Source organism: Hyla sarda, chromosome 3 (assembly GCF_029499605.1).
Source record: "Hyla sarda isolate aHylSar1 chromosome 3, aHylSar1.hap1, whole genome shotgun sequence".
NCBI classification, from domain to species: domain Eukaryota; kingdom Metazoa; phylum Chordata; class Amphibia; order Anura; family Hylidae; genus Hyla; species Hyla sarda.
Genome location: NC_079191.1, coordinates 384,126,310 through 384,140,380, shown reverse-complemented (window position 1 = coordinate 384,140,380; position 14,071 = coordinate 384,126,310). Strand labels below are relative to the sequence as shown.

The following is a 14,071-nucleotide window of genomic DNA, read 5'->3' as shown; positions in this document are numbered from 1 at the left end:
AAATTCCTCTCAGAAATTCTGTTGCTTGCACTGGGATTCTCCTGAACTGTGCACATGGCAGAATTTCTGATTCCATATAATTCTCTCTGCGGAATCCAATGGCAGAGCCGGAGATTGCCGAAGACAGCGCTTTGGCTCTGCCATAGAGTTGTATTGATGGGGCGTGTCGGCCGCCGCTTCGTGCGGAGGATGACGCCCCCTTCCCGCGGGCTTTCGGGGCTCCGTACAGGAGATCGCGGGGGGCCCCAGCGGTCGGACCCCCCGCGATCTGCAACTTATCCCCTATCCTTAGGATAGGGGATATAGGGGATAAGTTGTTAACCACTGAGTCACCACTGGACTACTCCTTTAATGATGATTGATGATAATAATAATAATTAGTAATAAGAAAAACATAAAAAAAATGTAATAAATTATTTTGCGGGGCGGCATGGGTAATGAGTTTCATTTCCTAATCTTAACATTTTCCTACTTGCAGTGAGTTGCATATCGCAATGAAAGATGCCAACCAAGGAATTAAAGAAATTAAGTTGGAGAAGGACAAAAAAGTGTTCAACCACTGTTTTACAGGTATGTTTCGAGAATGGTGAGGGTTTAGACACACATTCGACTGGGACCATAGTGGTAAATTGCACCAATGAAAAGATGAGCAATGAAATATACACAAAATGTATATTACTCTAGATAGAGGTGTGGTGTGGGGCGTGATGCAGGGCAGATGGAATTACCCTAGGGCCAGATGGCATTAACCCCTTGTATTCGTGATGCCAGGGCGTGGTTTATCCTCAATACCACCCGAAGATATACCGCTGGATCCTGGGCTAGGCACGGGGGCAATAATGACTCCGATGCCAAGTTACGGACGACGGTAGCTTTACTGAGTGACAGATGGTACAGTCTATACAGTGTAGCCAGGCCCATGGAGGGGACCAGTGACTTCAGAGACCTTAAGGGCTTGCTGGGACTTGCAGTGGTTTTGGACAATTTAGTGCAGGCCACGTGGATTTGACAATAGATGACAGTGACTGACATGACTTGACTGGAGACAGACTAAGCTGTGACTTTATCTTACTTGTAGACTTGTAGACTTGTGGCTGCAGACTTGACTTGTGGCCTCTTATGACTCCAGACACTTAGGTTCGACTGCACCTCAGCAAAGACTCAGGAACTAAGAGAGAGAAGAGACTCCTACCAGGGCTTTTATGGGGGAGACTCTGGTGGGGTCCCATAGGTCACCCTTAGGTCACATGGTCACTGATACCTCCTGGATAACAATCACATGACAACTCACCTAACAACTGGTGATCCCCTTTCCTGTTAACCTTTCCTAAAGATACATCATTCTTATATACATAACATAGGGGATAATATACAATTACAGTAGAACAGATGAGGGGGGGGGGGGGGGATACTGCAGGGAGGCTGCCTGACAGGGCAGCAAGGGTACAGGGTAACAACTCCCGTACTGGGCCACCACAGCGGCACACTAACTCTAGGGTTAGAGTGACATAGCCACAGCATATCCTGTCTTAGGCTGAGTTCACACTTTGTTGAATTTTATTTTCGTCTGTAACTGGTAAACAAAATGGCCGCATATTTTTCATGGACTTTTTTTTACCAACTACAGATGCAGAAAAAATATGTTGCAACATTTTACATAGTGTGAACTTAGTTGAAAGCTTTCTACTACATCCTTCTGCAAACAGGTGAGATGCGGTGTGTCTATGATAATGTATAGTGTAGTCCTACCTCAGTAATTGAAGATTTTCCTAGTATTATGACTGAAAATTTAGATTTTATAAAGACAGGAGGCTCGTATCAGATGCATATTCCTTCTTTATTTTGCCCAATAGCAGAAAGAAATGCAAGGGTTAACAACACAAAGAAAAAATGCTGGTATCTAGGTACCTAGCAACCATAGTGACTCCCCCATATGACCACCGCCAATAGCAACCCAGGGAGTCCTATATAATCCAGCTGCAGCTCCTCCTCCTCCTCTTTCTTTATGTCAGGCAGCCTCTTACTGGAACAGATCACCACTTCTCGGACACTTCAAGATTCCCCAAACCAGGAACCGAACTAACAGCGTGGATCTCCAAACTATCCACCGGAACTTCAATCAACATCAACGTAGTGAATCCGACGGGACACCGCAGGTTCGATTGGAAGCAATGTTACTAACGAGTAACTCCAACTGTAAAATCGTCATGCAAGATAAAATCTTCAATAGCCTGAAAAAGAGAAAAGAATACCATAGAGTAGGGTAGGGTACAATGGGAGGGATGATACTCGCCTCCTGTCTTTATAAAATCAAAATTTTCCGTCATAATACTAGGAAAATCTTCAATTTTATCACAGACAGGAGGCTCGTATCAGATGCATGTTCAAAGCACTAAGAAAACAACTTAATAATACAATCACAACACTGACATTGACACATGCTGAGTAGGTCTAAAGTAGAACGTCCTAAAGACATCTTCAGACGACCAATCGTCCGCCTTCAGAATTTCAATAAGCGAACCTCCAGACTGAAAAGTCTTGGTCGCCATAGCACTCCTAGTGGAGTGGGCGAGAAAAACGGACACATCGATCCCCGCCAACGTCATCGTCTGTTTCACCCAACGTGCTAACGTAGGGGATGAAACAGGCAAGTGCGGCGAACAAAACGAAATCAAAAGTTGCGAATTGCGCCCCGTACGAAACGGTACAGTCCGATTCTCATAAGATCGGAGGCAACGCACCACACACAATCTTGGGTGAGATGGAAAACATGGATAAAAAACCGAACACAGATTGGTCTTCGTCCGACGGCAGACAGAAAACCGAACTCCATCCGGGACAAACTGTCTCCGAGACACGTCTAAGGCGCGCACATCGGATATACGTTTTATCGAAACCAAACATAGCAACATGGTCAATTTAAAGGAGAGGTGTTTCAATGATAGCTCATCATTGTCGTCCCACTCCTCGAACATACGTAAAACAAGAGAAACGTCCCAAGTAGTCTGATAACGAGAGGAAGGCGGTCTCCTAAACCGAATCCCCCTCGTGAGGCGATAAATAACGGGATGTTGTCCGATCAGCAAGCCATCCACCAAAGAATGGTGCGCAGAAATGGCCGACCTGTACACATTGATTGTGCAATAGGCCTTACCCGTTTCGAAAGAGTCCGATAAAAAGCTTAGGACTTCAGCTAGAGGGGCGCAAACGGGATCCAAATCCCGTCGTGTGCACCAACGTAGCCAAAGTCCCCAGGCAGATCGATAAGCCGATCTGGTACCCGGTGCCCATGCCTCGTTAATGAGGTTGCTAGCCGTCTGCGAAATACGTCCCCCAAGTGACGATGACCCGAAATCAGCCACGCTAACAGTGGCAACTGATCGAGAAGAATCAAAGGGTGTGACTCTCCTTTCGGGCCTCTCAACAACGAAGGGAGACTCGGACAGAGTCTCGGCACGTCCATGGCCAAACTCAGAATCTGTGGAAACCACGATTGGGTCGGCCACCAAGGGGTGATCAACACCAAAGTCGCCTTCTGATTCTCCGTCTGCCACAGTACTCTTGGGATCATCGCAAAAGGCAGAAAGGCATAAAGTATGCCCTGAGGCCAATGCTGAAGAAACGCGTCCGTAGCTGCGGCTTCCGGGTCCGGACGCCAACTAAAAAACACCTCCAATTGGCGATTGAGCCGAGAGGCAAACAAATCTACGGCCAACGGCCCCCACAACGACTGTATTGACTGGAACACCACTCCAGTCGCTGGAGTCCCTGAGGTATCTGGAATTCCAATCCGCAATGGAGTTGGAAATCCCTGGTAGGTACTCCGCCTTCAACACAATGTTCCGTTGAAGACAGAAGTCCCAGAACTCCGTCGCCAAATCCGCGAGGATTTTCGACTTCGTTCCGCCCAGTCGATTGATATACTGCACCGCCGCTACGTTGTCCATACGTAGCAGAATGCAACAATCGGACCTGTGGGTTGCAAAACTCCGGAGCGTGAATGATCCCGCTAGGAGTTCCAAGCAATTGATGTGCAACTGCGTCTCCGCCCTTGACCACTTGCCTCCCGTGGAGGAAGTTCCGCAACGAGCGCCCCAGCCGGAGAGACTGGCGTCCGACTCCATCACTAGGTCCGGTTTGGAATTGAAAATGGTCTTCCCATTCCAATCCTGGACATGCTGAAGCCACAAGAGGAGTTCCTCCCTGGCTTCCAGAGATATCGGAACCTCGTCCGAGTAAGACAGGCCCCCTTGCAAATGTCTGGTTTTTAGACGTTGCAGGGCCCGGTAATGCAAAGGCGCTGGAAATATCGCCTGACGGATGCCGACAGTAATCCGACAATCCGTGCGATAGCTTTCAAGGACACCATCGTCCTGCGGAGGATACTCCGAATCTCCTTGCGTATCGTGGCCAACTTCTTGACCGGTAAACTCAGAGTGGCGGACTGAGTATCCACCAGAAAGCCCAAAAACTCCATGCTCCTTGCCGGTGACAACACCGACTTCTTCCTGTTGATCAAAAAACCTAACTCCATAAGAAGCGAAATCGTCCACTGGACATGCCGCCTGGCCAGCACGCATGTAGGAGCCATGATCAAAATGTTGTCGAGGTAGACGATTAACCGAACACCTCGACTTCGGAGCACCGCCATGGCCGGTCTCAGCAGTTTGGTGAAACACCACGGAGCCGAGGAGAGGCCGAACGGGAGACATGTGAACTCCCATTTGCGACCTTCCCAACAAAACTGCAGGTACCGACTGCACGAGGGATGGATCGGCACAGTAAGGTACGCATCCTTCAGATCTACCTTTGCTAGCCAGTCGCCCGGTTGCAGCAGATCCCTGAGAAGGTGTATACCCTCCATTTTGAAATGGCGGTAAACAACGCATTCGTTGAGATAGCGCAGGTTTATCACGGGCCGGTGTCCGCCGTCTTTCTTTTTGACCAAGAAGACGTTGCTGACAAAACCCGGGATGTTCCAAGGCACCTCTCTGATGGCACGCTTTTGGTTTAGCTCCATCAGTTCCGCACGGACCAGATCCCTGTCCGCGTCCGTAAATTGAATGGCCCTTGGCCAATGGGTCTGTACAGGATTGCATGTGAATTCTATGCAGTAACCCGACACCACCTGTAGCACCCACGGGTCTGAAGTGATCCGGGACCAAGCGTGGGAAAAATACATCAGACGGCCCCCTACCGGTATATCTGGTAGTAGCGGGGTAGAAAGTCTCACCTGTGCCTCTGGCTCTGGGAAAACCACGCGTGGAACCTCGAGCCCTCCATTGACGACCTCTGCTCGGGAAGAACGGGTTAACCGGTTGCACAGGTGGGGCGGGTGTATAGTGCTGTCTGTCTGGCGTGAAGTGGACAGTTCCCCTATGAAAGGGTCGGTAATACGAACCGCGGCTGGAAGGGCGACCCCCACCCCTTCCAGCCCTGTTGAAAACCTTCCCCTGAGAGGACTTTTTAAGAGAGGACTGGGCCTTGTCGAGGCTGGAGAACAGCCCGACAAATTTATTAATGTTTTTAATGAAGGAGTCGCCAAAAAGCAGTCCTTCTGCACTCGGACCCGGCTCGTCAGAGGCCAAATGGGTCAACTGAGGGTCCAAGCGCATCAAGATAGACCTGCGGCATTCCGCCGACATGGCCGTGTTGGCGTTGCCGAGCAGACAGATCGCCCGCAACGCCCACCCCCTTAGGGTCTCTGCATCTACAGGGGTGCCAGAAGCCACCGCCTGTTCGGACATGTCCAAGATTTTCGTCAATGGACCCAGAGTGTCCAGGAGTTTGTCTTGCACCCCCTTGAAGGACTTATCAATCCCCTTCTTGGGGTTCTTCCCCGATTTGAGGAGATATCTGACCAGGATGGGGTCCAGATCGGGTGTCTTCGCAACACTACTGCCAATAGATGGCCTCGGGCATTCCGCCCTCAATTTGCTGCGGTTCGCGCGATCCAACGATCTGCGTAGCCAAGTTTCGATGTACTTAGACACTTGGGGAGAAGGCGTCCACTCCCCGGATCTAGGATGAGTAATGTCATCCGGGTTAAAAAAGGGGACACCCAATGAGTCCACCGGGGATCCGGAGGATTCCGCCTGGGGAGCAGGGGCAGAGGAAGGGCCTGCCTCCTCCTCTAGGCTCTCGTCATCCTCACTCCAATCCGTGCCCTGATGTTCTGACGTCACGTCAGATTCGTCTTCTGATAACTCTACAAAAGAGTTAGGTTTAACTCGTTTGGAAACACGAGAAGCCCGACCACTGATGTAATCCCCGTGGGCTGGGGGTCTGACGTCCGCAACATGATTTTCCTCAGGTGGCACTGAGGTCTTAGAGTGTCTACCACCGTCTCCCTCAGCTGACAAGTCAATGGGACGGGTAATTACGTCTATACAATGTCGTCTTTTCCGGCTAGACTTACCGGGTCTTAAAAGGCTGGGCGCCTGAGTCGAAACATGGGGCACAGAGGGCGGAACTGAAATCGCCGCCGCCTCCTCCTGGCGAGGTGCAGCCAGCGCCAGGGAGACAGAGCGGGATATATTAGCATTGACTGCTGACATAGCAGACGCAATGGCTGAGTGCATTGATTTGGTTAGCTGCTGTAGCAAGTCAGAGGAAGGGACCTCCGCCTCTAAATTGGGGGGTGATTCACCATCCAGAGGAGTAGGCACATTATGCACAGACATAGCGACAGTGATTTTGAGTATAACGGAGAACACGGGGCTGTGAAGATAAAAGGGGGACAACAGGACCTTGTTAATTGGTGTACTTGAATTGTAGTGATGTATTGTATTTACTGTATATATATATGTATATATATATAGCTATATAACTCTATATATATATATATATATATATATATATATATATATATACCTGAATTGTATACTACATGTATACAATCCTGCCTATTGCACAGACAGGTACTGTAAAGGAAGCTCCGCCCACGGCAAGCAGGGTGGAAGCAGAGGGGATAAAAGGAACTAGGGACAGTAGTTATAGCTAGTAAGGCGCACGATTTGACGCAGTCGTCCGCGCCCTCAGTGAGACGTGCGCTTCTGAGAAGCACACGACCCGGAGAGCCGCGAGACCGCCGCCGCCACTGCAGCCGAGCGGGTAATCAAACCCGTCCTGCGCTGCAGCCAGAGAGGGAGTCGTCCCCACCCCATCCACTCCCCTGTCCTTGCGAGAGCAGCGCGTCACTGACACGCCCCTACCAGAGCGAGCGAGACGCGCGCTCCAGATCTCGCGAGAACAGCGCCGAAGAAGAAGTGCCGACGTGGGGGAAATGGCGGCGGGCCCAACGAAAAGTAATGCCAAACTGAAGGTAATACTTGTAGTGACAGGAACACAAAGAGAGGGCCCGGTGTCTACAGTATCGACACCAGGCAGAGATAAAATAGGATGAAAGACAGGTATATAGAAGATATGAAAAACTGTGGAAGCAGGTATGATTAAAAATCCTATGAAAACTCTATAGGTGTAGATGTAGGCTAAGATGTATGGAAGACCGCAAGAAGCGGTCCCTAGATATCTAGAGAAACAGTAACTAACCACAAAGAGTACTTATCTGATATGCACACTGCTACTGAGCAGAAAGAAAGAGGAGGAGGAGGAGCTGCAGCTGGATTATATAGGACTCCCTGGGTTGCTATTGGCGGTGGTCATATGGGGGAGTCACTATGGTTGCTAGGTACCTAGATACCAGCATTTTTTCTTTGTGTTGTTAACCCTTGCATTTCTTTTTGCTATTGGGCAAAATAAAGAAGGAATATGCATCTGATACGAGCCTCCTGTCTGTGATAAAATCCCTGGCTTTGTATGTGGTGCAGGTAAAAAGCAGGTTCTTTCATGCTCTGAATGAGAGTTTCCCAACCAGGGTGCCCCCAGCTGTTGCAAAACTACAACTTCCAGCATGCTTATTGGGAAACACTGCTGTGGATACTGCTTCAGAGATGAAGGGCCGCATGGAACACGTTATCATAAAGTGCTAGCCTATCTGCTATGGATGCCACTGTTGTAAATGTCCTGTCTCTGTCCGTCGGGAGGGGGCACATACCCAACAATAAAACTATACAGATACAGTTTGGGGTGATACAAAGTAAAAAAAATTTTGACAAAATAAAATAAGAATCATCCTGCTGTGTGAGCCAGGAGGGTGTCACAGAGCCTCACTGCACAGAGCCATGCTTGTCCTCAGTGTACAGAGTCCTGCTTTTCCTCAGTGTACAGAGCCCTGCTTGTCCTCAGTGTACAGAGCCCTGCTTGTCCTCAGTGTACAGAGCCCTGCTTTTCCTCAGTGTACAGAGCCCTGCTTGTCCTCGGTGTACAGAGCCCTGCTTTTCATCAGTGTACATATCCCTGCTTGTCCTCGGTGTACAGAGCCCTGCTTGTCCCCAGTGTACAGAGCCCTGCTTGTCCTCAGTGTACAGAGCCCTGCTTGTCCTCAGTGTACAGAGCCCTGCTTTTCCTCAGTGTACATAGCCCTGCTTGTCCTCAGTGTACAGTGCCTTGCTTGTCCTCAGTGCACAGAGCCCTGCTTTTCCTCAGTGTACAGAGCCCTGCTTGTCCTCAGTGTACAGAGCCCTGCTTGTCCTCGGTACACAAAGCCCTGTTTGTCCCCAGTGTACAGAGCCCTGCTTGTCCCCAGTGTACAGAGCCCTGCTTGTCCTCAGTGTACAGAGTCCTGCTTGTCCCCAGTGTACAGAGCCCTGCTTGTCCTCAGTGTACAGAGCCCTGCTTGTCCTCAGTGTACAGAGCCCTGCTTGTCCTCAGTGCACAGAACCCTGCTTGTCCTCAATGTACAGAGCCCTGCTTGTCCTCAGTGTACAGAGCCCTGCTTGTCCTCAGTGCACAGAACCCTGCTTGTCCTCAGTGTACAGAGCCCTGCTTGTCCTCATTGTACAGAGCCCTGCTTGTCCTCAGTGTACAGAGCCCTGCTTGTCCTCAGTGTACAGAGCCCTGCTTGTCCTCAGTGCACAGAACCCTGCTTGTCCTCAGTTCACAGAGCCATGCTTGTCCTCAGTGCACAGAGCCATGCTTGTCCTCAGTGAACAGAGCCATGCTTGTCCTCAGTGTACAGAGCACTTCTTGTCCTCAGTGTACAGAGCCCTGCTTGTCCTCAGTGCACAGCCCTGCTTGTCCTCAGTGCACAGAGCCCTGCTTGTCCTCAGTGTACAGAGCCCTGCTTGTCCTCAGTGTACAGAGCCCTGCTTGTCCTCAGTGTATAGAGCCCTGCTTGTCCTCAGTGTACAGAGCCCTGCTTGTCCTCAGTGTACAGAGCCCTGCTTTTCCTCAGTGTACAGAGCCCTGCTTGTCCTCGGTGTACAGAGCCCTGCTTTTCCTCAGTGTACATATCCCTGCTTGTCCTCGGTGTACAGAGCCCTGCTTGTCCCCAGTGTACAGAGCCCTGGTTGTCCTCAGTGTACAGAGCCCTGCTTGTCCTCAGTGTACAGAGCCCTGCTTTTCCTCTGTGTGCATAGCCCTGCTTGTCCTCAGTGTACAGTGCCTTGCTTGTCCTCAGTGCACAGAGCCCTGCTTGTCCTCAGTGTACAGAGCCCTGCTTGTCCTCAGTGTACAGAGCCCTGCTTGTCCTCGGTACACAGAGCCCTGTTTGTCCCCAGTGTACAGAGCCCTGCCTGTCCTCAGTGTACAGAGCCCTGCTTGTCCTCAGTGTACAGAGCCCTGCTTTTCCTCTGTGTGCATAGCCCTGCTTGTCCTCAGTGTACAGTGCCTTGCTTGTCCTCAGTGCACAGAGCCCTGCTTGTCCTCAGTGTACAGAGCCCTGCTTGTCCCCAGTGTACAGAGCCCTGCTTGTCCTCAGTGTACAGAGTCCTGCTTGTCCCCAGTGTACAGAGCCCTGCTTGTCCTCAGTGTACAGAGCCCTGCTTGTCCTCAGTGTACAGAGCCCTGCTTGTCCCCAGTGTACGGAGCCTTGCTTGTCCCCAGTGTACAGAGACCTGCTTGTCCTCAGTGTACAGAGCCCTGCTTGTCCTCAGTGCACAGAACCCTGCTTGTCCTCAGTTCACAGAGCCATGCTTGTCCTCAGTGCACAGAGCAATGCTTGTCCTCAGTGAACAGAGCCATGCTTGTCCTCAGTGTACAGAGCACTTCTTGTCCTCAGTGTACAGAGCCCTGCTTGTCCTCAGTGCACAGCCCTGCTTGTCCTCAGTGCACAGAGCCCTGCTTGTCCTCAGTGTACAGAGCCCTGCTTGTCCTCAGTGTACAGAGCCCTGCTTGTCCTCAGTGTACAGAGCCCTGCTTGTCCTCAGTGTATAGAGCCCTGCTTGTCCTCAGTGTACAGAGCCCTGCTTGTCCTCAGTGTACAGAGCCCTGCTTGTCCTCAGTATACAGAGCCCGGCCTGTCCTCAGTGTACAGAGCACTGCTTGTCCTCAGTGCACAGAGCCCTGCTTGTCCTCAGTGTATAGAGCCTTGCTTGTCCTCAGTGTATAGAGCCCTGCTTGTCCTCAGTGTACAGAGCCCTGCTTGTCCTCAGTGCACAGAGCCCTTCTTGTCCTCAGTGTACAGAGCCCTGCTTGTCCTCAGTGTACAGAGCCCTGATTGTCCTCAGTGTACAGAGCCCAGCTTGTTCTCAGTGTACAGAGCCCTGCTTGTCCTCAGGGTTCCGAGCCCTGCTTGTCCTCAGTGTACAGAGCCCTGCTTTTCCACCCACACTTCCTGTGTTTGGACTCCTCACAGAGACACACAGGCAATAGCTGTAGGGACAAAAATATACACAGTTTGTAATCAATGTATATTACAAATATACATATAATGGTATTATCTACATTATATAAAAAGTTTATGTCAACGACAAGTACACTTTAATGCCACAACATTTTGTTGGTTTCTCAATATATTATATGGTACCATTAAAAAATACAACACATAAAAACAAAGCTAAGTTGACAGAAAAATAAAAACTTATGTGGGGGTAAAAAAATGCTGTTGGCAACCGTTTATTATATAAACAAACATTATTATTGCTAAACAGTGATAATGTTTTAACCCCTTAATGACGAAGGACGTAAATGTACGTCCTGGTGATGCGGTACTTAACGCACCAGGACGTACATTTACGTCCTAAGCATAACCGCGGGCATCGGAGCGATGCCTGGATCATGCGCGGCAGGTCCCGGCTGTTGATCGCAACCAGGGACCCGCCGGTAATGGCGGACATCCGCAATCAATACAGATCACGGCATCAGCTGCCGCGGTGATCCGATCATCCAGCACAGCAGCCGGAGGTCCCCTCACCTGCCTCCACTGTCTTCCGGGAGTCTTCTGCTCTGATCGGCCTTCCTGCAGACCAGAGCAGAAGATGAAAGATAACCCTGATCAGTGCTATGTCCTATACATAGCACTGAACAGGATTAGCAATTGAATGATTGCTTTAAATAATCCCCTATGGGGACTATTAAAGTGTAAAAATAAAAGTAAAAAAATAAAGTAAAAAAAATGTGAAAAACCCCATCCCCCAATAAAAACGTAAATTGCCCCATTTTCCCTATTTCACCCCCAAAAAGTGTTAAAAAAATATTTTATATACATATTTGATATTGCCGCGTGCATAAATATCTGAACTATTAAAATGAAATGTTAATGATACCGTACAGTGAACGGCGTGAACATAAAAAAAAAAAAAGTCCATAATAGCGGCTTTTTTTTATAACATTTTATTCCAAAAAAAATTTATTAAAAATGTATTAAAAGTTTTATATGAGCAAATATGCTATCAATAAAAAGTACAGATCACAGCGCAAACAATGAGCCCTCATACCGCCGCTTAAATGGAAAAATGAAAAAGTTATAGGTCTTAAAAATAGGGGGATCTTAAACATACTAATTTGGTTAAAAAGTTTGTGATTTTTTTTAACCGCAACAGTAATAGAAAAGTATGTTACTATGGGTATTATTTTAATTGTATTGACCCAAAGAATAAAGAACACATGTCACTTTTACCGTAAATTGCACGGCGTGAAAACAAAACCTTCCAAAATTAGCAAAATTGCGGTTTTCTTTCTAATTTCCCCACACAAATAGTATTTTTTTTTGGTTGCGCCATACATTTTATGATAAAGTGAGTGGTGGCATTACAATGGACAACTGGTCGCACAAAAAACAAGCCCTCATACTAGTCTGTGGATGAAAATATAAAAGAGTTATGATTTTTTGAAGGCGAGGAGGAAAAAATGAAAACGTAAAAATTTAATTTTCTGCGTCCTTAAGGCCCAAATGGGCTGCGTCCTTAAGGGGTTAATATTTTTTTGTTATATACACTAACACGCTACTTTTGCTTGTTAACACAAATAGCTAATCAGCCAATCACACGGCAGCATTGTATTTAGGCATACAGACGTGGTCAAGACAACTTTCTTACGTTTAAATGAAACATCAGAATGGGAAAAAAAGGTGATTTAAGTGATGAGTTATGGATGTTGGTGCCTGATGGGCTGGTCTGAGTTTTCAGAAACTCCTGATCTACTGGGATCTTCAAGCACAACCATCTCTAGGGTTTACAGAGAATTGTCTGAAAATGAAAAAATATCTAGTAAATGCAGTTGTGAAGGCAAAAGGGCCTTGTTAATGCCAAAAGAGAATAAGATTAGGGAAAGGCCACAGTAACTCAAATAACCAAGGTATGCAAAATCTCTGTACACAAAACATGTCCAACCTTGAAGCAGATGGGCTACAGCAGCAGAAGACCACATCGGGTGCTACTCCTGCCAGCTAAGATCAGGAAAATGAGTCTCTATTCCAGCTGCAACATTCGGATGGCAGGGGCAGAATGTGGCATAAACAACTTAAAATCATGGACCCATCCTGCCTTGCTTCAAATGGTGGTGTGGAGGCATTTTCTTGGTACATTTTAGGCTCCTAAGTACCAACATTTAATATGAAAACCTACCTGTTGCTGACCAAGTCCATTCCTTTATGACTACAGTGGCTCCATTGTCTGATGGCTATTCCCAGCAGGATAATGTGGTCACTTTACTCCAAAGGGCTCCACAGTCAGACAAAAGCCAAAGGCTGTCCGTGCCTGCTGGGAGTTGTAGTTTTACAACAGCTGGAGACACACTGTTTGGAAGACCCAGATGTAGAGTATATAAAATAATCATACTAAAATGGCATACTCATATGTTACTCTTCTTCGTGATGCTGATTTCTATAAGGCTGTACTTCTCCAATGAAAATAAAAACTAACTTTACAACCTACAAGAAAACATTCATGGACCACAATGCATGAAAAAATATTTTATTTTATTGTTTTACAATAGTTCAAGTGTTGTAAAAAAATATTTATATATCTGCTTCACAGAAAAGGGAAAAGAAAGAGGAACACAGAGCTGTAGATCAGTATTTTTACACAAAGGGATAGTGTGTAATGTAAATAATTGTATTATACCAATAAAGTACAATATGATCTGATCCAATACATGAGAGCCATTGAGTGTAAAAATATTTTCTCATTCACAATTTATGCCATAATAGGACCATGTTACAAAGAGCCAATAGTAGGAAGACACACATTAGCAGGTTACAAGTCTATGCAGATGCATAAAAAAAACACATAGGCTGCATACAGTGGGGATGGCAGATCAGTATCCCACCATCCTGACTCAATTTGCATTAATGCTTTGTCACAAAGAAATAACCAGGAAAATAACCAAGGCATGTAGAATACCATCTCTGCACACAACCTTGAAGCAGATGGGCTACAGCAGCTAAAGACCTTACTGGGTGCCACTCTAGTCAGCTAAGAACAGGAAACTGAGGCTAGAATTTGCACAGGCTCATTAAAATTAGACAGTGGAAGACTGGAAGAATGCTGCCTGGTCTGATGAGTCTCAATTCCAGCTGCAACATTTAGATGGCAGGACTTAACATAAGCAGCAATCATGGATCCATCCTGCCTTGTTTCAATTGGTGGTGTGGGAAAAAAATTTTTGGTACATTTTAGGCTCCTTAGTACAAACTGAACATCTTTTAATGTGAAAGCCTACCTGTTGCTGACCATATCCATCCCTTTATGACCGCAGTGGCTCCATCTTCTGATGGCTACTTCCAGCAGAT

General features: G+C 47.7%; 1 protein-coding gene across 2 annotated transcripts in view; it reads left to right on the top strand.

Annotated features, from left to right (window-relative positions):
- Nucleotides 1-14,071, top strand: part of PLEK (pleckstrin) — an 83,618-nt gene that overhangs the window by 43,719 nt on the left and 25,828 nt on the right. For both annotated transcript variants that reach the window (XM_056567905.1, XM_056567906.1), the window contains exon 4: nucleotides 479-570. In XM_056567905.1, the coding sequence (XP_056423880.1) occupies nucleotides 479-570 (92 nt within the window). The remainder of the gene's footprint in view (nucleotides 1-478; nucleotides 571-14,071) is intronic.